The 25642-nt window shown below is 42.2% G+C and overlaps 1 protein-coding gene across 7 annotated transcripts in view; it reads left to right on the top strand.

Moving 5' to 3' along the window:
* The window catches only part of DET1 (DET1 partner of COP1 E3 ubiquitin ligase), a 60882-nt gene that overhangs the window by 7842 nt on the left and 27398 nt on the right, over positions 1 to 25642 (top strand). For 2 of the 7 annotated variants that reach the window (XM_060156212.1, XM_060156219.1), the window contains exons 3-5: positions 734 to 802; positions 2536 to 2723; positions 13063 to 13254. In XM_060156212.1, coding sequence (XP_060012195.1) covers positions 734 to 802; positions 2536 to 2723; positions 13063 to 13254 — 449 coding nt within the window. Of the gene's footprint in view, positions 1 to 733; positions 803 to 2535; positions 2724 to 10127; positions 10261 to 13062; positions 13255 to 14630; positions 14668 to 16478; positions 17109 to 25642 lie in introns of those variants that run through there. The other 5 variants (XM_060156208.1, XM_060156203.1, XM_060156195.1 and 2 more) reach the window with 5 other exon arrangements.

Raw genomic sequence — 25642 nt, 5'->3', positions numbered from 1 at the left:
GTAGGTAGTCAACTCTGTGATTATTACCCTAATTCTTCTGCAGAGCATTTTCAGTACCCTTGAAATGGAAGCCCATATGCTACAGGGTCAAGGTTGGACTCCTGCCTTGATTTTGTTTAAGATTGTGCTTATTGGTCTGCTTAGTTCTGGCAATGAGAATGAACCCACCATACGAAAAAGAAAATCTTCTAAAAATCTAGTCTTTCTTTCCTACTTAAATGATGTCAGTATACTTCCTCACCAAATCTTCTTTAGATTGTAACAGGTAAGTTCATTTGATGGAATTAAGCGTTATGACTGTACTCTGACCTTGCCCATGTGCTGGAACATAGGTTGTGGAGCAGTGAAAAGATCAAAAGGAAGCCAAAAGTTTTGATCTACCAAGTGAATCATCAAGACTGCAGGTTCTGAGGGTTTTTCAGTTTGGGTGAAAGATGTTGGTAGGGGAGAGAGGCATTTCACAAATAGGAATAACGTGGTGTTAAGAGCATGGAAACCTCTAAGACTTTGGGGTTGAAATACCATATTGAAATTCAGGGTAATTTGGGCATTTCCCTTTGAGAAGCTCCTTACTTTAGTGTTGACCAAGTGAGAGACCTACTTTTCTGTACGTTTGTCCCCCCATTCTCCTATTTCCAGAGTGTCTCCTTAGATACTAGTTTGGAAATTTAGAACAGAACAAACCAGTAAACCACGAAGGCAGCTGAGTCTGGTTTCTCTCATTGACTTGCAGCTGATTCTGCCTGTAACAGTTAGAGACTGTATAAAGAATTGTCTCCTAAGACCGTACCAGCCATCCATGGTAAAATGTTTTCTATTATTTTTCTTCTGAATCATACCTTGTATAGTCTAAAAAATAAGGGGGGGTGGTGAGTAAAATGGTTAGAGATCATTTTTTTTCTGAATTCTTTTTCTTCTCTATTAATGATGAAGTCACCCATTGAGCCATCATGGGTGAGCCCATCTAGTTCATGTTATGAGTCATGGGAGGTTGTCCGTGAAGCCCTTGACTTCTGTACCCTCCTGTCCTGTATTTCCCAGTCTGGCCTGGTGGGAAGGCTAGTAAATGTTTGTGTAATTCTATATTCACATAATTATGATGGATCCTGGTGAAGCCCTAATATGATCAAAGCGTTGTCCAGGCTTATAGAAAGGACATGTATTTAGGTTTGAGCTATAATTACCTTTTTATTTTGGAGGGAATATGTTGTGTGACTGCTGCATTTGAGATTATCCTTTTTTCCTTTGCTAAAACATGACCTACTTATATCCGGTAGCTACAGTAGGTTGTAGCCAGAAACATTACAAGGGCTCTATGCTTTGCTTACAGAATTTGTAACTTTAAACCCAATCTCTCTGCCCTTGTTGTCCTCCCTCCTCCTTTCCCAGTTTAATTTGATAGGTTCCAATAAGGTTAATAAGTAAAAAGTGCACCTAAACACAAAGCCTTGCTAATATTATGGGTATTATTCTCAGGTTACTCTCCAGCCTCTTTAATTTACACCCAAATTTAATTTCCAGGTGACCGCAAAAGTCATGTAATATAAGCTTTGGGAGGGACTAATTACTATTAAAACAGGTGGGCCAGATGTCTCCAGAAATTGGTAATGGAGATTTAAATTCAATCATAAGAGGCGGAATACTAATCCTAGTGTTCTGAAAACTTCTAGAGTCCTGTTGGAAGCTTGCAGATTGCCTCACACTGCCACATTCACTGTGATAAAAACTAGAGGTACCTGGCACTTCCTTGTTAGGCTGAGCAGAGCACTGGAGGTTTAAAGAAGAGGGCCAGTCACCCAGGGGCTTATTCAGAGAAAGCAGTAACTCTGCCACCTATGGCATTTGAATGGTTTTCAAGTTCCCCCTCTGAAATTAATTGTTACGAATCTCAAATGTTTGTTACAAATGCTCTTGGCTGAAAGAACATTTATGAAGAAAGAAATGGAAAATGCTTTTCTGATTTTTCATGTGTTCAGCAGCAGTCCCCTGCTTGGTTACAGCTTGCCTAGGTGGACACAGTGTACTTAAGATGTCTTTCTGCATGTTAGAAATATTAAGAGAGAAAAAGAAATGCCCCTAAATTGAACTTTCAACTGTACGTATACAAGAGAAAATAACTTGCCAACAGGCAGCTCCTGGCTACAAATCACTTTCGCAGCAGGAAGGAAAATTAAATCTGGCATTTTAAAAAAGTGGGTTGGGGAGTAAGTAGGGAATAACACTTGGAAGGCAAAATATTAAATTTTCACACAGCTTGAAATGAAAGATTGAAAACCTTCTTATACATATATGCTGAACAACTCAGTAATTCCAGCAGATACAGTGGGAAATCAGGCAACACTGAGCCCCTTGATTGATCAAGTCCACTGAGGCTTCCTCCTTTTCCAGGACCTCTTGGCACCATGTTTCCACCATAGTGCCGGAGTGGAGGTGTTTGCCTGTTTTACTTGGGCAGCTTGATTTTCAACCAAAAAGATATTTGCTAGGCAAGGCATTATACTCAGCTATTCCTTAGGTCTATCTGTTCTTCCGCAGGCATCTTTCTTTGTGGTGTACAATATGGTGACAACAGAGGTGATCGCTGTGTTTGAGAATACATCAGATGAGCTTTTGGAGCTGTTTGAGAACTTCTGTGATCTCTTCCGTAACGCTACCCTGCATAGTGAAGTCCAGTTTCCCTGCTCAGCTTCCAGCAACAATTTTGCACGGCAGATCCAGCGCCGGTAAGCTGTTCCACTAGGCTTAACAAGCTTAATTTTTCTTCAGAAAATTTGTTGGTGTGAAGCCAACAGTCATTTACTTCAGGAAACCTCATATTCTTTCTGCCCACCTAGGCTTGGGTCAGTCTGCCTGTCATAACCCATTGTGTCATCCTAAACTTCTCTTTTCTCTTTCTTAGCACCTGAGGAATTACTTGTGTGTTGTCCATGATTCCTCCTAGACTGTATGTTAGCTGCAGAAAGATAGAGACCCTGTCTTTGTTTAGTTCATTGCTATATCTTCAGTGGTGCACTGTCAAGCACTTAAATATTTTTTGAATGAATGACTAAGGACATAATTTTATAACTTTTGGTTAAACATGTGTGTTGAACACGTGCATTTATCTCTGTTCCATCCCCAAACCCCACTAAAATGACAATAAAGGAAGAAGAGGGACTTCCCCGGTGGTTCAGTGGTAAAGAATCCGCCTTGCAATGCAGGGGACGCAGGGTCCATCCCTGGTCGAGGAACTAAGATCCCACATGCCACAGGGCAGCTAAGCCCATGTGCCACAACTACTGAGCTCACGCGCCTCAACTAGAGCCCGCGTGCCGCAAAACTACAGAGCCCACACGCTCTGGAACCCATGCGTCACAAGTACAGAGTCTATGTTCCCTGGAGCCTGCGCTGCACAACTAGAGAAGAGAAAACCCGCATGCCACAACTAGAGAGAAGCCTGCGCGCTGCAACTAAAGATCCTGCACGCCTCAGCGAAGATCCCATATGCTGCAGCTAAGACCCGACACAGCCAAAAGTAAATAAAATAAATAAATAAATAATAAATAAATCTTAAAAAAAAAAGAAGAGGTATAAAGCTACAAGAACAAAGAGAATGGGGAGGAGATATCAAGAGAGTTTTAGAAGCTGAAGAGCCAATGGATGAGTGATAACTAACTTGACATATCTCAGAGGACAAAAACTTAAAGACTGTAGAGCTTAGGGACTTCCCTGGTGGTCCAGTGGGTAAGACTCCATCCTCCCAATGCAGGGGGCCTAGGTTCGATCCCTGGTCGGGGAACTAGATCTTGCATACATGCCACAACTAAGAGTTCGTGTGACACAACTAAGAAGTCTGTGTGCCACAACTAGGAAGCCCTCATGCCACAACTAAGAGTACATTGCTGTACCTAAACAATCCCGCATGCTGCAACTAAGACCCAGAGCAGCCAAAATTAAAAAAAAAAAAAAAAAAAGCAGAGTTTATCCATCAAGAAATAAGTTGCCCTGCACCAGAGAGCTCTGGAAAAGTTCAAGAAATTGGAGGCCCTACATACCTCTGGAGGATTGGATGACTTTTTTTTTTTTTTCCGGCCATGCCACGTGGATTGTGGGATCTTAGTTCCCCAACCAGGGATCAAACCCGTGTCCCCTGCAGTGGAAGCTCGGAGTCCTAACCCACTGGACCACCAGGGAGGTCCCTGGATGACATTCTTAAAAGGAGCAATCAGATGCTCTAGCTCCTTTCTTTAAGCCTACACTGCCAAATGACTGTCTCTTCCCCACCTCATCAAAAGGCTAGAGGTTTATTCTCTGGAGAAATTGCACCGTGCAGGCTCTGGTTTCATGTTCATGAGGCATGGCTGAGAGTAGGGATGAGACATGTCATGCTTAAAACAAGAATTAAGTGAAAATTGTCATACTGTTGGGGAAGACTCCTATCCCTCTTATTAGTTATGGCATCCAAGCTTATACTCCCCAGGCAGGAGATTAGAGATAAATTCCTCAGGGAAACTGACCAACCCGAAGAAGAGACACTTGGAGGCCCCTCTTAAAACACCTAGGTCACCCTAAATTGATACCCACCTGTTATGAACCAGAGCTGCTCATAATTATCTGAATACGTTATTGTGAAATGACTAGTTATTTTGGACCAAGGACTCAATTCTACTCTAGTCAGTCAGTGCCTGGTCACATTCCACATACCTAAATTGCTTCCCCAACCTTAGCCAGTTATGGAGAATATCTGCTTTAGGTTCCAATATAGATCAGACCAGAGTGAGTGGATGAATCAGAATAAGCGTTACTGCCACTGGGAAAAACAAGCAAAGCAGACACCTAATTCAGTGGCATTGTATTTATACAGAATGACAGTAATTGATTAAAAATAGGTGGATATTGATTTTCAGACAACTAAACATGCCTTTTTTTCTCTGGTTCACACAAATTTTCTGCCTTACTAGCATCTCTATTCAGTATAGAAGGATTTTTGGGAGCAGAACATGGATCAGATCTTGCTTTTTTCATTTTGAAATGAATTGTTGTCTTTTAAAATTAACTTTAAAATTAAGCAGATTATTATCGACTAGTAACAAAAACTGGGTACACTCAGTTAAAACATCAAAGAAGTTACTAGAAGGTAAGCTCCATGAGGGCAGGGATTTTTGTCTGTTATATACACTGCCATATCCACAGCACCTAGGCCGGTGTCTTTCATGTGGGAGGAGCATGTTAGATATTTGTTGAATGAATAATGTCATCAGGAATTAGAGGAAGCTATGTTTTCTGAAAATTTATTTCACAATGTACCTATAATTAAGTGAAATTGTAGGAAGCTCTGGAAGAGAAAACAAAAGGTTAAAGAGAAAGGTGGCATTCTAGCTTTGTTATGTTCAAAATTTTGCTTCATACCAGCAAAGATTTTGAAAAACCATAGATACCCTCATGCATCAATTATTAAGTTAATCTTTAAACTTTTTACTGTTAAATTTAAATAGTTGCAAAGGATGCAATTTTCAATGTATTAAACATTGACATTTTTTAAAAAAGCATTACAAGATATAATTGGCATATAACATTGGCTAAGTTGAAGGTAGCCAATGTTATATGCCATTTTAAATATATCCAAGGGAATCTAATACCATAGTAATTTAGTATTCTATTTCACATAAAAAGTACAGAACAAGTATAGACTTCCCTGGTGGTCCAGTGGTTAAGACTCTGTGCTCCCACTGCAAAGGGCGGGGGTTAGATCTCTGGTCAGGGAACTAAGATCCTGCATGCCGCATGGCGCGGCCAAAAGAAGAAAAAAAACATACAGAGCAAGTTATTCCTGTACTGTTTGAAATTTTATATTTCTTTTTCTTTTCAAATTCATATGTCTGTTCTATCTCCCCCAGAGAATTGTGTCCTAATAACATTTTATTAATCATCTTATCATACTTTGCTGCATTGAAAATATAGTGTACATATAAATCAAAATTATTTTTTATTTCTTGTGAACACATGGATTTGAATGCTCAATTTTACAGTTTTCAATAAACTTTTGGTAAAAATAAATGAAAATGGATTCTATTTTAGGTTAGAATAAATGTTTAAGAAAAAATGGACATCAGGGATCATGAGTCACTTAAAGCCTTTATCTTAAAAGATAGAGACCAAATAAAACAAACAGTATAAAAAATAAAGAAACAACATGGTAGTCACTGAAATAATTTAAACTATAAAAACAGGAACATTCCTAGAACAGTAATGCTAAGTGAGATGCTTTAGAAATTTAAACTTTGTTAGATATAGTTTAGGAACTCTCCAAGAAAGTAGAATACAAAGATGAGTAGGAAAATGGGAGAGAGGTGATAAAAATTTAGAGGATTTTCTCAGGAGGTCCAATATCTGGCTAATTTCAGAAGGAGCAGTAGAAAAATGAAGGGGAGGAAATAATGTAAACAGTTTTCTTTTTCCTTTTTTTAAAATCTATCTATCTATCTATCTATCTATCTATCTATCTATCTATCTATCTATCTATCTATCTATCTATATTTTTTGGCCATACGTGGGCCTCTCACTGCCGCGGCCTCTCCTGCTGCAGAGCACAGGCTCCGGACGCGCAGGCTCAGCGGCCATGGCTCACGGGCCCAGCCGCTCCGCAGCATGTGGGATCTTCCCAGACCGGGGCATGAACCCGTGTCCCCTGCATCGGCAGGTGGACTCTCAACCACTGCGCCACCAGGGAAGCCCGCTAATCTATATATTTTTATTTTTGGCTGTGTTGGGTCTTCTCTGCTGTGTGTGAGCTTTCTCTAGTTGCAGCGAGTGGTGGTTACTCTTCATTGCGGTGCGAGGGCTTCTCATTGCGGTGGCTTCTCTTGTTGCAGAGCACAGGCTCCAGTCGGGTGGGCTCAGTAATTGTGGCTTGCAGGCTCAGTAGCTGTGGCGCATGGGCTTAGTTGGTCCACGGCATGTGGGATCTTCCGGGACCAGGGATTGAACCCATGTCCCCTGCATTGGCAGGCAGATTCTTAACTACTGCGCCACCAGGGAAGACCCTAAACAGTTTTCTAGTACTGAAAAATATACATTTCCATGGGCATTCCCTGGTGGCCTAGTGGTTAGGATTCCAGGCTTTCACTGCTGTGGCCCAGGTTCAATCCTTAGTTGGAGAACTGAGGTCCGGCAAGATGTGCGAATACACACATACACACACACACACACTCTCTCTCTCTCTCTCTTCCAGATTGGCAAGGACCATCCAGTGGTGTGCTGGAGCTGGCTCATTCTGGCTTGTGAGAGCCAACTGTTAAAGTTTCAGGAGTTTCTGCAAGCTGTTAAACACAGCCATTATTAAAAATTAATTATTTTGGGGCTTCCCTGGTGGCACAGTGGTTGAGAGTCCGCCTGCTGATGCAGGGGATACGGGTTCATGCCCCGGTCTGGGAGGATCCCACATGCTGCGGAGTGGCTAGGCCCGTGAGCCATGGCTGCTGAGCCTGTGCGTCCGGAGCCTGTGCTCCGCAACGGGAGAGGCCACAGCAGTGAGAGGCCCGCGTACCGCAAAAAAAAAAAAAAAAAAAATTATTTTCTAATTATTAATTCATAATTGTTTTACTGTCATACTCTTGAGGTTATTTGTATCTATTTTATCTGGTAAAAATATTATATAGTGATGTGCTACTGCTCATCTCTTGACAACTCTGCATTCAGTGATGTCACTTTGGTACCTTGAAATTGACCACAGCAGGAGGATTTACACCACAGAAATTGGCAGGCACTGCAAATCATGGCTTTTTTCCCTTCAGAGAAATAATTATTAAACTTATTAGCACATCATGGCTCCATCAAGTAACCAGTACAGTCAATAAATAAAAAACCCATACTGAGGCATATCATCATGAAATTTTAGAACACTCTTTATCCCACTGGGGATAAAGAGAAAATTATAAAAACTTTCAGAAAGATCACATACATTTTATATATAAAAAATTAAGTCATTAGGGCTTCCCTGGTGGTGCAGTGGTTGAGAGTCCGCCTGCCGATGCAGGGGACACGGGTTCGTGCCCCAGTCCGGGAGGATCCCGCGTGCCACGGCGCGGCTGGGCCCGTGGGCCATGGCCGCTGGGCCTGCGCGTCCAGAGCCTGTGCTCCGCAACGGGAGAGGCTGCAACAGTGAGAGGCCCGCGTACTGCAAAAAGAAAAAAAAAATAATAATAAAGAACTGATGACTCAAGAAAAAAATAAGCTTTAAAAAAAAAATTAAGTCATTAATGGTATCAGTCTTAATAATAATAATACTGAAAGCTTGAAGCCAATACAATTATATATCCTCAGAATTCTGTTAAAAAAATGATTTCCAAACTACAATTCTACATCCAAATAATAGGGTGTAACAAAGACATTTTCAGACACGTAAGGTCTCAAAAAATTACCTTGCATGTTCCTTTTCTATGGAAGCCTCTGGAATATGTATTTTTCCTAGTAAACCATAAAAGAATGGTACAGGGAATAGAGTCTTAACAGTGGAGAGAAGCACAGAGAATTCTGAGGATGATGGTAAACGGAAGTTCCAGGATGACAGGCCACCAGTCGGACTAGGTGGAAGCAGGAACGGGGAGGTTTCCAAGAGGGATGTATCCAATAAAATGTTAAAATTATTAGAATATCTGATGGGTTTGAGGGTATTAGGAAGAGATTGTCAGTTCTGTTCTGGGGTTGTTAGCATAGGCCTCACCGGCAGGGTGATATTTGAGTAAAGCTTTTGAAGGAGGTCAGGGAGAAAGCCATGTGGATATCAGGGGGAAGAATATACCAAGCAAAGGGAATATTAAATCTAAAGGTCCAGAGGTGGATCTCATGCGTTTGAGGAACACCAGGGAGGTCAGGGTGTCCGGGCTGGAGTAAGCAAGAGGCAGAGTAGTTAGAGATGTGGTCTGAGACAGGACCAGATACATAAGACCATTCTAAGGCTTTGGCTTTAAGTGTAGATGAGATTTTGTAGTGTTTGAGCAGAGGAGTGACGTGGTCTCACATGTGTTTTAACAGGATCACTCTGGCTGCTGTTTTGGAGCGGCTAGGCCCGTGAGCCACGGCCGCTGAGCCTGCGCGTCTGGAGCCTGTGCTCCGCAACGGGAGAGGCCACAACAGTGAGAGGCCCGCGTACCGCAAAATAAATAAATAAGAATAGACCATAGGGGGATAGGGTAGAAGTTAGTAGACCATTACAATGATCCAATAAATAAAATTGCTACCTTTTGTTTCCTGACACTAGGATTTAAGTTCTTTTGTGCTCATTTATAGTATCCTAAGCACCTAGAAGAGTGCCTTGCCCATTCTAGGCTATCAGTAATAATTTGTTGGTTGAATAATGGTGGCTTGGATCAGGGTGATAACATTGGGGGTGGTAAGTAATTGTATTCTCAATGTATTTTGAAGATAGAGCCCAGAAGATTAGCGGAGGATGGGATATGGGCTGTGAAAGAGCAAAGTCAAAGATGATTCTAACATTTTTGGCCCAGTCAACTTGTTAAGAGAGTGTTACCATTAAACTCTGATGGTGAAGCTTGTGGGTGGAGCAGGTTTAGGCGAGAAGATCAGAAGTTCTGTAAGTGGAGAGGTCTAGTAGTTTCTCTGAGGAAGGAGTGTCAGATCCTCCTGACAGGTCAAGTACAGTAAGGACTGATAATCAGCGATTAGAGTCATCAACATGGAGATCACTGGAGACATTGATGAGAGTCGTTTCAGTGAGATGGTGGGCGTGAAAGCCTCTTTGGGGTGGGTTTAAGAAAGAATGGGAGGAGAAGAGACAGTAGGAAAAAGTGCTTTGAGGAGTTTTACTGTAAAGGAGAGCTGAAAAATGGTGCATTAGCTGGAGGGGCAAGTGGTGTTAAGTTTCTGCTTTTATTGATATTATTTTTTAAATGGGAGGGGAAAATGGCATGTTTGTTTGCAGATGGGACTGATCTGTACATAGGAGGAAACTGATGGGTTAGGAAAAGTTGGGGTGGGGGCAGAATTGGTTAAGTATATGAGGTCAGAGGATAGAACCTAGTGCCCAAGTGGATGGATTAGCCTTCTAGGGCAGCACATACAGTTAAATAGGTACAGATGTGCTAATGGGAGCTTTAAAAAGTTTTCTTCTCATTTCTTCTACTTGTCAGTTACAAAGAAGGCAGTGCCATTACGTGAGGATGAACATGGAGGAGGGGGATGAAATAGTCTTCTAAGAGAGTAGGAGACTCGCTGGACTGTGGGAATGCAGCATGAGTGTCCTGCAGCATTAAGGGCCCATGTGAGTTTATGGATATAAATTTTGTGATTTTAATGATTGTGAAATTTAAGCTGGCTAAGGAAGGAAAAGAGGTCATGATGAAGGCGTAGGATGGCAAAAAGTTGGTAGAGTCAATGGAATTTAGGTCCCATTGGGTCTGAAGGATGTTGAAGCTGGGATGAGTAGAGGGAGTTAGCTGGAAAAGTAGGAGAGAAGATAGTTGGAGTCTGTGGTGCTGCACCCTGTTACGGGGGGTGCAGTCATTGGTAAGAGTGAGATTGAGGATATGACCATTGGAACGAGTGGCTGAGGCAGAAAGGAAGTCCAGGACCTAGGAAGCCGTGGTGTTGGAAGGATCATCTGTGAGAATTTTGAAATCGTGAATTAAGAGAGGCGTAGTTGGACAGTGACAGTGAGCTAGGAGTTAATCAGGTGAAGACATCAGAGGGATGACTGGTTCATCTTTTTTTTTTTTTGCGGTACGCGGGCCTCTCACTGTTGTGGCCTCTCCCATTGTGGAGCACAGGCTCCAGACGCACAGGCTCAGCAGCCATGGCTCATGGGCCCAGCCACTCCGCGGCATGTGGGATCTTCCCGGACCGGGGCAAGAACCCGTGTCCCCTGCATCGGCAGGCGGACTCTCAACCACTGTGCCACCAGGGAAGCCCACTGCTTCATCTTTTAGTTGTTGGGGAGCCTGGAGAGTAGAGGTGGTGGGTGTTCCCGGGGAATAGGAGCTGCTTCAGCCCGTGGATTGTCACGGAGGCTTTGATTTGTGGTTATCATGAAGCTGTGGGCCAGCCCCATCATTCGAATCCAACTTTTGAAGCCAGTGAGTCAGGCAGTATTGGAGTACTAGATCTTCACTGACAAAGGGCTGGAAACCAAAGAGCCCAGCCCCGTATCCCCAGCTCAAATGAAAGGGAAAGAAATAAGTTTTGTGTGGCCCAGGGTTTAATTTTATGATTTACACTGAGGCTGTGAAAATTACTGTCAAGAGAAATAATGGAAGAGCAGTGTTAACACTAGGCTTTCTTTTGGGGGAACTGAGAAGTGTTAATGTCCATCTAGCACTGCAGGCTAGCAGTGAAAACAAATCAAAACCCATCTAATCAATCTTTATGGTCTCATCAAAGTTACGAACATTCAAGTTTGTTTGTTTATTTATTTATTTATCGTTTGCTGCATTGGGTCTTTGTTGCTGCGCGTGGGCTTTCTCTAGTTGCGGCGATCAGGGGCTACTCTTCGTTGCAGTGCATGGGCTTCTCATTGCAGTGGCTTCTCTTGTTGCGGAGCACGGGCTCTAGGCACGCGGGCTTCAGTAGTTGTGGCATGTGGGTTCAGTAGTTGTGGCTCGTGGGCTCTAGAGCACAGGCTCGGTAGTTGTGGCGCATAGGCTTAGTTGCTCTGCAGCATGCGGGATCTTCCCAGACCAGGGCTCGAAACCGTGTCCCCTGAATTGGCAGGCGGATTCCTGCACCACCAAGGAAGTCCTGAACATTCAAGTTTTTTATTCCATTAGTTTCAGGGATGAGATGTTATATCGTATATTCTCCCCTGGACTAAAAAAATTATTTTCCCCTTGATTGTTATACTATATGATATGCTTCAATATAGAGAATAAAAGAAAAATCAAGCTGATAAACAGTTGACATATTTTCTAAGGAACTATAGGAAAGTGAAAAAGAAGGTTAAAAAAAATCTAAAATGTCATTACACAAACACAACTATTACCATTTTGATGTATTTCCACCAGTTTTTTTTTTTAAGGCATAAATTTGTGTGTGTGGTTTTTTTTGTTTTTTGTTTTTTGCGGCATACGGGCCTCTCACTGTTGTGGCCTCTCCCGTTGCGGAGCACAGGCTCCGGACGCGCAGGCTCAGCGGCCATGGCTCACGGGCCTAACCACTCTGCGGCATGTGGGATCTTCCTGGACCGGGGCATGAACCCGTATCCCTTGCATCGGCAGTCGGACTCTCAACCACTGCGCCACCAGGGAAGCCCCTGTGTGTGTTTTTGATCATACTATATATACAGATTGTAGCCTACTTCTTTTACTTACCATTATGATAAACAGTTCCTCTTTTACCATATAATTTTTGAAAATTATGGTTTTCTATTATTAGGTTTTTAATTTTTCTCTCAATTTTTCATTGTCATAAACAGTGCTATATTGAACGTGCACAGGGATTTTTCTTCCTTAGGGCAAATTTCCAGAAGAATAGAAATACTTGGTCAAAGGGTATTAAATTTAGTATTCATTATAATTGTGAGAAATAACTGCTCTATTGTTATTATTAATGATAAGTCAGATAGGTGATTCTGTATCCATGTTACTGTTCTTCTAGATACTGGAGTTTTGGCAGAAGTATAAGTAGCAAGCTCCCAAACTTTATTTAAACAAAGAATGAGTAATTTGTCAAAAGGTTTGATGTAAGTTGGCTTATAACTGATCCCAAGAAGAGTCAGAGGCTGTGTCTGTTCAGGATTTTCTGCTCTGTGTAACTCATTTTTAATGTAGTCTAAGGCTGCTATTTGGAGGAAATAAGTTTGAGTAGAAATATTTGTCATAGATTAGTCATACTGTTGTTAACTTTTGTAGAATATTTGCTAACTTTTCTAAAGTAACTTAATGTTCCCAATTTCTCATTCTATTTTTGCTTTTTGAGAATATTTGTAGCTAGGCAGATTTGTGATGTGTCAGAATTCAATATCTAGATTTTGTTTTCAGAATGAGTTGTTTTTAGACATATGTTTGTCAATTTAAAACCCAGTGCAGTTTGTGTGCCACTAACATAGCCTTCCTCACTGGTGCTTTATTTTAGGTTTAAAGACACTATTGTAAATGCCAAGTATGGAGGGCACACGGAGGCAGTACGCCGGCTGCTGGGTCAGCTCCCCATCAGCGCCCAGTCTTACAGTGGTAGCCCCTACCTTGATTTGTCTCTCTTCAGCTATGATGACAAGTGGGTGTCAGTCATGGAGCGGCCCAAGACTTGTGGAGATCACCCTATCAGGTACACCATCCCTGCTTCAGCTGCTCACTGCCTGAGGAGGTGGTCTGCTTTCTCTTTCTCTACTTCTTAAACATCATTTCACTGTGACTCTGTCCACTTGTACTCATGGGTTGAATTCAGAGGGTAGGCTATTTCTATAATGTGGTGGGTACTTTGATCATTCAGGCACTAATCTCATAAATTAATTAGTTCTGCTCTTTGCTTCTCATCAAAACATCAAATTCAGATAAGTGTTGTTCCCTTTTCAGGGTATCCAGAGAAGGAAACCATACTTTTCAATTTAATAATCTAATACCATTTCTTAATAGTGTTTATAATTGAGACTTAAATTTTATCCAGCTCAAATTATTTTATCCTCTCATGTTACCTAATAGAAACGATAGCAGAGACGGTTTGGGAAACAGGCAGGTTTTGGAGAAACTCATGCTTCCTCACTTGGAAGAATTTTGGAATGCAGATCACTGTATTATTGCTAGAACCTTGAAACTAATCTCCTGTAAGCAATGCCTTCCTCACGTATGTCCAATTCACAGACCCGCTTGTCTGTGCTGGGAGCTTGGGTGGTTCTGTGTGTTATAATAGGTACTAGGGAGAGGAACTGACACCACTGCCACTAGTGGGGTCATTTCAAGGGAGGTGTGTTCCTGGAGCCCTGAGCTGGATTTTGGAAGGTCTTTTTCACATAGAAATAGTGGTAGATAGTATTTCATAATCCAGCTTCATTGTGTATTAAATAGGCTTGTGTAACATACTCTGAACACTTAATCACCATTTGTAATATTTCCTTTGAGAAATTGCAGTCAGGTTCCAAAAGCCAATTAAAAAAATTTTTTATTATGGAAATTTTTTTTTTTTTGTGGTACGCGGGCCTCTCACTATTGTGGCCTCTCCCGTTGTGGAGCACAGGCTCCGAACGTGCAGGCTCAGTGGCCATGGCTCACGGGCCCAGCCGCTCCACGGCATGTGGGATCTTCCTGGACCGGGGCACAAACCCGTGTCCCCTGAATCGGCAGGCAGACTCTCAACCACTGTGCCACAGGGAAGCCCTATGGAAATTTTTAAACATATTAAAGTAGAAGAGTATAATGAACCTCCCTGTACCCATCACCCTGCTTCAACAGTTATCACTTCATGGTCAATGTTGTTTCATCTCTTTCCACCACCACTTCTCCCCTCCCAGCTGCCACCCTGGACCATCACATCCCAGGTGTCATAGCATTTCACTTGTAAATATTTCAGTATGAATTTCTAAAAGGTAAGGACTTAAAAACATACAACCTTAATACCATTATTCCATCTTATGAAAATTAACAAAAATGTATTAAGATCATCGATATCTGGTGAGTTTTCACATTTCCCTATTGTCTTGTGCATAGTCTTTTTACAGTTTGTTCCAGTCCGGATCTAAACAAGGTGTGTATGTTGTATTTGGTTGCTATCCTCTTAAGTCTTTTTTATTCTATGGGTTCTGCTTCCCTCTTACTTTCTTTGCAGTGAAATAGTTGAAGAAACCAGGTTGTTCGTCCGGTAGTATTCACCACATTCTAGATTTTGCTCATTGCATCTCTGGCGTATTTACTGCCTTTCTCATTCCCCCATATGTCCTGTAAACTGGTAGTTAGATTTAGGAGCTCAAATAGCTCACTTTAAATTATAAGCCCTTTGTGTGCTGGGGACTATGTGGGTAAGGTGAATGTGTTTTTCACACATGAAAGCAGATAATAGGCCTCATTTGATATTGTCACGAAGCACGAGATACATTTCTCTCCTTTTTTACTTCCCTGTCTTTCTGATTTGAAAAGATTAAACAAATCTGGAAATGCCATTGACCCTGACTTAAAAGATTTTTCTTGTAATTCTTTATTTTTAATTTAAAATGAGAAATGTAGGGATATAAAAGTCATTTGTAGAGGTAATGCCATTACTCTAACACTTATTGTATATTCCATTCTAGTCTTTGCCAGTATGCATGTTTACGTTCACACAGTTGTAATCATGGTTGGCATAATACTTTGTAGCCTGCTTTTATTTAATAAACATTTTTCCATATTGTTACATAGTCCTCACAGTTACAGTCCTAATGGTGGCATATTATTCCATCAAGTAGGTGTACCATAATTGATTTAACTATTCCCCTATTACTGAGCATTATTCTCTCTGCATTTTTACATTAGAGCTAATGCTGTAGTAGGCATCTTTATTCATGTCACTATTTACTGCATTTAAATTAAATTCTGAGGATACAAGTTCTTAGAAATGGGATTGTTGAGTCAAGGGGTATGAATATCTTTACGTCTAGTATATATTTGCTTCCCAAAAGGGAAATTATAGAGCTCTTTATTTCAGAGCTCTTTATTTTCTAGAACTTCCCCCAGTTCAGCCCCAACGCTGCTGATCATCTCTAGTTCCCAAGTTCACAGGGCACTTATTTTGCATGTGGGAAAAAGGCATTTATTTAAGTATTGGGATGGATGGAAGCATCTTTATTCTTACTGTGTTAGATGAAAAAGTAAAAACTACTTAGTATTTTGTATTTGTGTGTGAAAAAGAAGAACCTTCTAAAGGAATTTATTCTTAAAAGTGAAAAACTCAAATATAGGCCTAGACCTGCACTGTTCTATAGTAGCTACTAACCTCATGTAGCTGTTGAGCACTGACATCACTAATATGTGACTAGTCCAAGTTGAGATGTGCTCAAGTGTCAACACACATCAGATTTCAAAGGCTTAGTACAATAAAAAATTTTTTTTAGTATCTTTTATATTGATTATAGGTTAAAATGATAATATTTTAGATACCAATATTGGGTTAAATAAAATATTATTAAAATTAATTTCACCTTTTACTTTGTTTAATGTGGCTACCTGAAAATTTAAAATAATGTATGTGGCTCACATTTCATTTCCAGTCCTGGCCTAGGCAATCTTGGGCAGGTAGCTACTGGAAAAGGGGAGGCTGTAGTTAAGGCTGTAACTAAGGGTCATCTTGGGAAAGAGAAATGACCCAGTGACTCAGGACAGCACAGGGAAGTTCATTATCACCCTGCCCGTAAAATGAGCTGATCAGACAAAGGTGATTTTGCAGTTCCAATAACCTGGGGCTGCTGTTAGAGGAGATGTCATCAGTGAGGTTAAATAACGAGTTGGCACATTTTCCTGCTGTTCAGGTTTCAAGACGGTGGTCAGTATCTGTCCCATCCTCTCCTTCTCTCTTGTTCTGTTTAGGTTCTATGCCCGGGACTCTGGTCTGCTCAAGTTTGAGATTCAGGCAGGCTTACTGGGCCGTCCCATCAACCACACGGTGCGACGCCTTGTTGCCTTCACCTTCCACCCTTTCGAGCCTTTTGCTATCTCTGTGCAGAGGACTAATGCTGAGTATGTTGTCAACTTCCATATGCGACACTGCTGCACGTAGGTGCCTCACCAGAGTGGGTCATCCGGTCTTCCAAGACTCTGCCTCCTTCATATCTCAGTGGACTGTAAAGCAGAAGCTCCTGGCTCTCAGCCTTGTCGGTTCCAGACTGTATACCTCAGATGGGGAGAGCCAGGTGGCTCAGCCTGACGGAATTTTTTTGTCATACACAGTACAACTACCGATCGACTTAAAGTCCTCTTACCTTTTCCCTGTGGGAATGCCCAGCATTAATTAAGTCCGTTTAAGTTTTTTTTATTTTGCATTTTATTGCTATGAAGATGAGAGCATTACACCTCTGCCTCCTTCATGTCACTTCTTTGGCATTATGGTATGCAGCCTGAAGCAGGTAAATCTTGTTTACTCATGAGAAGTGTGTACATCTTTCCACTTAGCCAATAGCAGGGCTGTCTTTATAAGAAAAAGAAAAATAAAGCCTTGGTATTTTCTTACTTAAATATATCCTGTTTAATGACTGCCTTATGTTCTGATCTCACCAAATGTTTTTCAAATACATGAGTTCCAGGAAGGACTGTGAAAGGGACTAGAGGCCATAGATCCAGCAGCTGCTCTTGGGAGGACTAAGTGATGTGTGCTAGCGTGGAAGACAGCTATCTGCCGGGATTGTTTCCTTCCCTCGGGTGTTCTCCTGGTAATTGTTACAGCTGGAGGAACTGGGCATAATTGCACATCCTCGTGTGGAAGCACGCTCCCATCTGCACCATCTGCGTTGTGCAGGTGGAAGAGTGAGTGGTTCTCACTGCCACAGCAGAAACAAACACTGTGCAGCACTTACTGTAATTTGGGTAGTGGGAGCTGGCAAGCTCCAGGTGTCCCTAAAGAGATCAGACAGGTTGTTCCTGGATGGCTGAGCCATCACTGCTCTCCTACAAACACCTGCCAGCCACCAGTCAGCATCCTTCTGTCACTTTCTCAGCCTCCTCCACAGGGCTTGTCAGGATGTTTATGTTTCATCTTCATACTGTGCCCACCATTTATGTAGTAAGCTTGTTTAGTAGCCTTTGACTTTGAAGGTAGCTTTCAGAGCAGGCTGGGAAAGGAGCCGTGGATGCAGACAGCTGGATCCTATATCCCTCTACCGTCTAGGTCCTGACTTCCCTTGGGAACATAATAAATGTGATATGAGATGCTGAGCCCCACCAAAACCAGTTCAGCTTATTTCATAATCTTCAACTTCGAACAGCTAAATTAATTCTCATTCAGCATTCAACATAAGATTTGAGCACCTACTGTGTGTCAGGTAGATGCTGTGCCAAGATGTTGAGGGTGAGGAGAGAAATAGGCAAATAGAATTATAATGCAAAATGGTAAAAGCCCCATTAGTGTATATCTGGGAACAGTGGAGGGGGCTGAAGGAGAGGCAGAGAAGGAAGGCTATACTGGGGAAGGGACACTGAAACTGGGTAAATGGGAATCTGTCATGTGAACCAGGGCAGAGGACATTTCAGGGAGAGATCCAGCATGTGCAATGGCATGGAAGCATCAGTAGGGCTGTCACGGTTGTGAAACGGTGAATAATCTAATGGCTACAGCACAAGATGTGTGGGGGGCCTAGGGCAACAGGACTGAGTCACTAAGAGGAACCTTGTGCATGGTGCTAGGGTGTTATGCAATGGAAGGCGTAGTATGAATTTCACAAAGATAGTTTTCAGCGGTCTGGAAGGTGGCTTGGAGGGAGTAGGGATAGGCCAGACAAGTCAGTGGTAATCCAAAGGGAGAGCTTGAACACTATCACTGGCCATCTGGATGGATGAAATACTGAAGCATTCTCCCAGATTCTGTGTGTAGGTCATGAGGAAATCAGGGTCCCAAAGCTGTCACATGTTTGTGGAGCTGAGTGAACCTTTCTTGGTAGAAGCCCTTTACCTGTAGCTTTTTCTTTATACCAGGTTGCGTGATTGTACCTGAAGACTTGGCAGAGCAGAAAGAGCACAGAGTGTAGAGTTACTCGGGCCTCACTGTGAATCCTGGCTCTTCTGCTCATTAGATGTGTGACCAGTGGGCCAATTTCCTAGCCTTTCTGAGGCTTAATTTACACTTCCCTCCACCTTAGTCATGCATTCCCTTGGTCATATCTTAGATCTTTTCATCACCTCTAACTGCTGAGCAATCCTCATATACTTTTCTTGTCTAATTTCCCACTCCCTGAAATTGCTGTTTTCATTTCTTCGTTTCACGTCTTCATTTCTCTTTAAAGCCCCTCCTTTGATTTCTCACTGATCACCTTGCCACCTACTTCATGGCAGAAATAGAAACGATCAAGTGGGGATTCCTTATCTTTCCTTTACCATGTCAACCATGAGACTTGCCCCTATGCCCATTCTCTGCCTTTCCTCCTGAATGAAATAGCCCTGCTACTATAAAAGGCCAACCCCTCCACCTCTTCACTGAATCCTGTCTCCTTTTGACTTCTCAAGGTCTTTGCTCTTGCAATTATTTTCTCTCTCCTCCATCTTTCTCTTGTTAGGTCATTCCCATTAACATAAAGATATGTTCGAGGATGTTTCTTCTTTAAAAACTCCTGCTTTGGCCCCATTTCCCCCTTTAGTTACTGCTCATTTCTCTGGGACCTTCACAGAAAAACTTCTCAGAAGAGTTGTACATGTTTTCACTTCCCCACTTTTTTCCTCAACCCACTCCGATAGATTTCTGTCCCCATTACTCCACTGAAGCTGCCCTTGTCTGAGTCACCAGTGATTCCATGTTGCTAATACAGTGCTCACCTCTTGTCCCTCTCTTAGGAAGCCTCCTGACATTAGGCATAATTGATTTCTCTGTATATCAAGAAACACTTGGTTTCTAGGATAGTACGTATTTTTGGTTTTCTTCCTGTCTTACTAATTGTTGCTTCTTTTTTTGTTTTTTAAATTTTTATTTGTTTTTGGTTGCATTGGGTCTTTGTTGCTATGCGTGGGCTTTCTCTAGTTGCGGTGAGCAGGGGCTACTCTTTGTTGTAGTGTGGCAGGTTTCTCACTGCGGCGGTTTCTCTCGTTGCAGAGCACGGGCTCTAGGCACGCGGGCTTCAGTAGTTGTGGCTTGCGGGCTCAGTAGTTGTGGTGCACGGGCTTAGTTGCTCTGTGGCATGTGGGATCTTCCCGGACCAGGGCTCGAAGCCGTGTCCCTTGCACTGGCAGGTGGATTCTTAACCTCTGCGCCACCAGGGAAGTCCTTAATTGTTGCTTCTTGGTCCTGCTTGCAGGCTGCTTCTCTGCTCTATCTTTAGATGTTGCAGTGCCCAGCCCTTGGCTTTGGATCCTCACCTCTTTTTCTCTATATATTCTTTCTTAAGTTGATTTCATCCATTCCATGGTTTTAAATTCTAGGTATAAGCTGATGATTCTCAAAATGATAATTCTGGCCCTGACCCCTTCCTTGAACACCAAATTCATATATCCCATGGTTTATGTGGCCTCTTCATTTGGAGATCTAACAGGCATTTCAGAACTAGCATATTCAGAGCAATGCTCTTGATTCTCACCTCCACCTCCAACCTGTTTTTCCTCCAAGATTTCCCAAATGACTTCAGTGTCTACCCATTTACTAGAGGCAAAAACTTAGGAATTATTCTCAGTTTTTCTTTTTTCCATCCCCCACATATATGACTTCACTCTAGGGGTGTGCCCTGAGCAGTCTAAACCAATCATGGTAGTCCCATACTCCTTGCTAGTGACTAGAACTAAACTAAGACCAGTCATCATAAGGGGTTAGTTTAGGAATATCATGTGACTTAGTTCAGGTCAATGATACCATGAGATAAAGGTTTCTGGGGCTTCTGGGGAAACATTTCTCTTTAGAATATGTTAGTGAGGAAACATGTAGCCCATATTCTCACCATGCAACACCCTATGATCATATTCAGTAAGAATCAGCCTTAGGATGAAGCTGGCCTTCTGGATGGGAAAATGAAGAGGAAAGAACCGGAATCATAGATGACACAGTTGGCTGATTCAGACCCAACCCTGAAACCCACCCTACATCTGGATTTCCAGTTCGGTGAGGCAGTAAATTTCCTTACTATTTAGGCCACTTTGAATTAGATTTTCTGTTTCTTGCAGTTGAAAGCAAATTAATAGATGCAAAGAGAAAGGCAGGTCGCCTGTGGAAAGAGTCATGAAATTCCTGCTGTCTGGGGACCTTCCTAGATTCAGTTCCAGTGTCCGTGAGGCCCAATTATGATTCCTAGTCTTGGATTTCTGTAAGATTTCTGGCTCTCCTGTGCAGGCATCCCTGAGCTGGCCTGGCTGTTTCTTGTACCTAAAAGGATTATAGTTAAAATGGGAGGTAAAGCACTCAGCCCACTGAGTACTTGACCCATAATTAGTTCTCAACCCCTATGTGTTTACATTAACTTTGTTTCTAAAGGATTTAAAGCTGCTTTAAGTAAATCCTAGTGTCTTCTCTCCACAAATGTTCAAACAATAAATCTCGAGAATCTTTGGAGAAACAAGTTCTTTGAAACCAAAATGTTTAAGAAAAGCAGAGACTTCAGGGGATATACCTTTCAGATTAAATACCTCTGTCCTCTCAGCCCTACTCGGCAGGGAGCTGGCATGTCAACAGTCAGTTTGAAGCTGCTCTGGACCTTTGAGAGAAAACGTCCATTTAAATTTAGCAGAACCTCTTTCATTTAGAGTCCTTACAGAGAAGCACATATATCAGTGAAAAGCCTAAATTAGATAATTTTTAAAAGAACGGTAGCTTCATTATTTTCAAGTACACAGAGTAACTCCATGTCAGCCATGAAGTGTTCCTTTGTAGAAGCCCTTAGGGACTTTTCTTAATGAGTAGATTATAATTATTGTTAATCAGCATAATGGTTCTCTGCAGTGTGTGCTTCCAAAGCAATGGAGCGTATTAAGTGGTTTTGATGTTCTGGGGGTAATTTTGTTTACAACATTAATCTGCTCAGTGTATACCCTTTATAGCTATAACCCTCTGTTGTTTAAAAAAAAAAAATTCTGAAGGCTCTCTCCATCGTACAGCATTTGATTATCAGAGGCAGAAACAATGTAGGAAGCAGAGAGATGCATAGTAGGACTCAGATTCTTTTTTTAAGATTTTTTTGATGTGGACCATTTTTAGTCTTTATTGAATTTGTTACAATATTGCCTCTGTTTTATGTTTTGGTTTTTTGGCCACGGGGCATGTGGGAATCTTAGTTCCCAGACCAGGGATCGAACCTGCACCCCCTGCGTTGGAAGGTGAAGTCTTAACCACTAGACCGCCAGGGAAGTCCCAGACTCAGATTCTTTACAGAGCATGCTCTGATAGAATTATGAGAACAGATCGGGCTTGCAAATGAGGGCTGTGCTACTAGCTTTGTAGCCCTAGGGTTGATAATAAGAACTTGACCGAAGTCTCAGTTTATCCTCCTCTAAAATGGGGATAATTTCTCATTTGCAAGGTTGATGCGAGCACTAAATGAGCATTAACTAAACACTCCTCCTTTCCTTGGTGACCAAGCAACAAGAGCTTGCCCTTCTCCAGGTCCAGCCCTGATCACCCACAGGAGACTGGTGGCATTACCTCTGTCTCCACTTACCCAGGTCTGAGAAGATCAGAACATCCCTAACCCTCTTTGCAGCCAGACACATTGGACAGAGGGAGCTTCATTTGCCACGAGTTTGTTGTTGTTGTTGTTTTTTGTGGTACGCAGGCCTCTCACTGTTGTGGCCTCTCCCGTTGCAGAGCACAGGCTCCGGATGCGCAGGCCCAGTGGCCATGGCTCATGGGCCTAGCCACTCCGCGGCGTGTGGGATCCTCCCGGACCAGGGCATGAACCCATGTCCCCTACATCGGCAGGCGGATTCTCAACTACTGCGCCACCAGGGAAGCCCTGTTGTTGTTTTTGATCGTTCGCATTTAGTAAGGGCTTACCATGGACCAGAAGCTCTGCTAAGCACCTTACATGGGAAGGTATTTACCTCACTGCATCAGTTCTGGGATGCATTTTTCAAAATAGGAGTGTATCTAATTGGCATCTTGTGAGTGTCAGCCAGGCAGCAGTTGTGATGTCACTGCTGTCACCACCTGTGCATGTGCACGTTGAGCATGCTCTTCATATTGTCATCACTTCTGTCAAGTAATACGCATTATTGATGCCACATATGTTAAATGTATGTGCTGTGTAAGATGTCTTCCAAAAGAATGCACTGTGATTTGATATTACAATGAAAGGTTATTTTGTACTCAGAAAGGTACAGAAGCAAAGCAGTGGGGTTCGGTGTTAGTGAAGCAAAGGTTTGCCATTGGAGGAATGAACGTGAGGCTGTATTTTTTGCAAAGCAGCAACTAAGTGCTGCTTAGAACTAAAGAAAGAAAGATCCACACTAGTAATTGAAATTTTACTGACATGCTGAGATTGGTGTGAAAGGTTTGCCTATCAAACACCAAGCAAGGTAAATGAATGAAGGGGAAACTGTTCCATCCTTTGGAATAAATGGAAGAATTTCTTAATGTAGTGAGAGGTCTAGTGTGACCATTTCATGCAGATCACAGGACTAATCATTAAGGTGTGAACCAATTTGTCAGAAACTTCATGCTGACTTTGAGCAGAAGCTGATTTGCTTCTAGGGATATGTGATTCAGTATAGGAAGAAAATGAAATTAGACATGAGGTCAAATAGGAAGCGCTGATGAAGCTAGGTATTCTTCATCATGGCTTGGATGCCTCCAATCTAAAAAAGGTCTAAAATGCTCTTTGAATAGGTATACATTTTAAGAGTATCGAGATTTGTTTTAATCAGTTATGGTAAGACACACAGACATGGAGATGACTGTCATGAGGGAAGTTTGTTATACTCAGAAGTCACTAGAAATAGGAAGCATGGCATAGGGAAGCACCCGGGTCAATCAGGAGTCAGAGAGAGTGAGGGGAAAATGTGTGCAAGAGCCTCTAGGGTGGTTTTTACAAGAAGGAACAGGCGAGTCAGAGTGAATAGGCTTGGGATTGGCTAATTTGAATAATTTTGGTGGGCTCTGGGACAAAGGGCTGTCACTAGTTGTCTCATATCAGGCCCTGGGTGATTAGGGCACCTGGATAATGCCATAAAGGAGCTGGTTAGGTACTGACTCTGGATTGGTGTGTAATGAAAGGCACACTCCCAGAAAGGTTGTTTGCTAACCCTAGGAATTAGCTAACCCTGGGAGGGGCATTCCCTACAGGGTCAGCAAGGCCCCAAGATGTCAAAACATCAGAAAATAAAAGGCATGGTTCATACTGTACAAAATAGTAATTGCAAGTAATAAAAAACATTGCCATGGTTGAATTATCTGGGTTCTTTTTGTTAGTGATACATTGTGGTAACCAGCCTCCAAGATGGCCCACAGTTATCTCATCTCCTAGATTCATGCTCGTGTGTAGTCCCCTCCCAACATTGTATTTGGATTGGTCTGTGTGAGCAGTAAACAGCAGAAGTGGTGGTGTGTCACTTTCAAGGCTCTGTTATAAAAGACATTTCAAGGCTTGGCTTTTGCATCTACCTTGCCCCTCTTGAATCACTCGCTCTGGGGGAACCAGCTGCCATATCATGAGGACACGCATATAACCTCCTGGAGAGGCCCACTTGGCAAGGAAATGAGGCTCCTTCCTCACTCAAAATGTGCGTGTGACTTTTTAGAAGCAGATCCTCCAACCCCAGTCAAGCCTACAGGTGACTGCAGCCTCATGAAAAACCCTGGTTGGCTTATTTCATTCATTTATTAAACACTTATGGAGGACCTACTAAATGCCAGGAACTAGGAATATAAGATTGTGTAAGTCATAGTTCCAACCTTTGAGTTTCTAGTCTGGTAATGTCTTCAGATACCGATCTCCTTCTCTTTGAAAGAAAGAGGTGTCTTGCCCTCTCCCCGGCTCACCCATCCCACCATCAGTAAAGTGACCAGGTAACCAGTCTTTGAGTGTGTGGAGTTAGGATGGAAAAACTGAGTGGTGGACTGCTTTTTTGTGGGAGTCCACTGTTTCTCCTTGTTTCATTAACTCTCTGATGATGAAGTTCTGTCCCCTGCAGGCAGCGTTACAGTGCCCCAGGAGAGCTGTTTGAAACTGCCGCCTGGCAGTAAGTAGTACACAGTAACTCTAATAGCAGAAGCGGGTTTCCTGGCTGGTCCCATTCGGCTTCCTGAGACTGGAGACTGCCTGGTCTTCAACTACCCTTTCTTTTCCAAGCTTAGTACTTAACTTTCCAAGATTAGAAGAAGAGGCTGTCTCTTATCCTTAGTAAATTGTTGAGAGAATAGAGAGGGGTCTATATTTCTGCTAAAAGAAAAGGAAAAAAAAGGATGGAAGGATGGAAATATTCTGAACAGAGGAACAAAGAAGTAAAGGGTAATTTTCAGGCTTCCCTCAACAGCTTTTGTTGGGCGTTATGAGGTTTGAAATATGTCCTTATGGAGGAATGTGTTACTCAAAATAAATTGCTTCTAGATTGTTTTTCCAAGTCAATTTTTAAACTTTAAATGTCATTCTATTTATGTTTTTTTAAAAATAAAGTTTATCTGAAAAGTGGTTCTCAACTCAGTGTAAGTTAGGGTAAAAGTTGAAGTAGTGGGCATGCTAGAATCTTGATGGAGATTCCTTTTGAAAAAAACAAGTCTGTATCATTTTTATTGAGAAAATGAAAAAATGCATATGTTTTCACATTACAAACTGTGGAGACATTGAAAAAAAAAACCTTATCTGATGAGGTTAAGCAGAAGACACAGGAATTCATAACTGGAATACATCCACTCAAAATCCTAGAGGGAGAGGGGATTTTCCTGGTTATCAAGTAGGGAGATGACTTTTGGAAGACTGGAAAACATTTTGTTTGAAAGATGGCAAGTTTCATAAAAAAGACTTAATGGAGAAAGTTGGAGAAGGAACATTTCTATGAGTCTCCTGAAGAGAAGATTCAGGGAGGGGCAGGCAGCAAGTGCCAAGGTCGGAGAAAGATAAGGGACACAAAATGGGCCT

Source organism: Lagenorhynchus albirostris, chromosome 1 (assembly GCF_949774975.1).
Source record: "Lagenorhynchus albirostris chromosome 1, mLagAlb1.1, whole genome shotgun sequence".
Lineage (NCBI taxonomy): Eukaryota > Metazoa > Chordata > Mammalia > Artiodactyla > Delphinidae > Lagenorhynchus > Lagenorhynchus albirostris.
The sequence above is the reverse complement of the archived record's forward strand: the minus strand, read 5'-3'. Positions and strand labels throughout refer to the sequence as shown.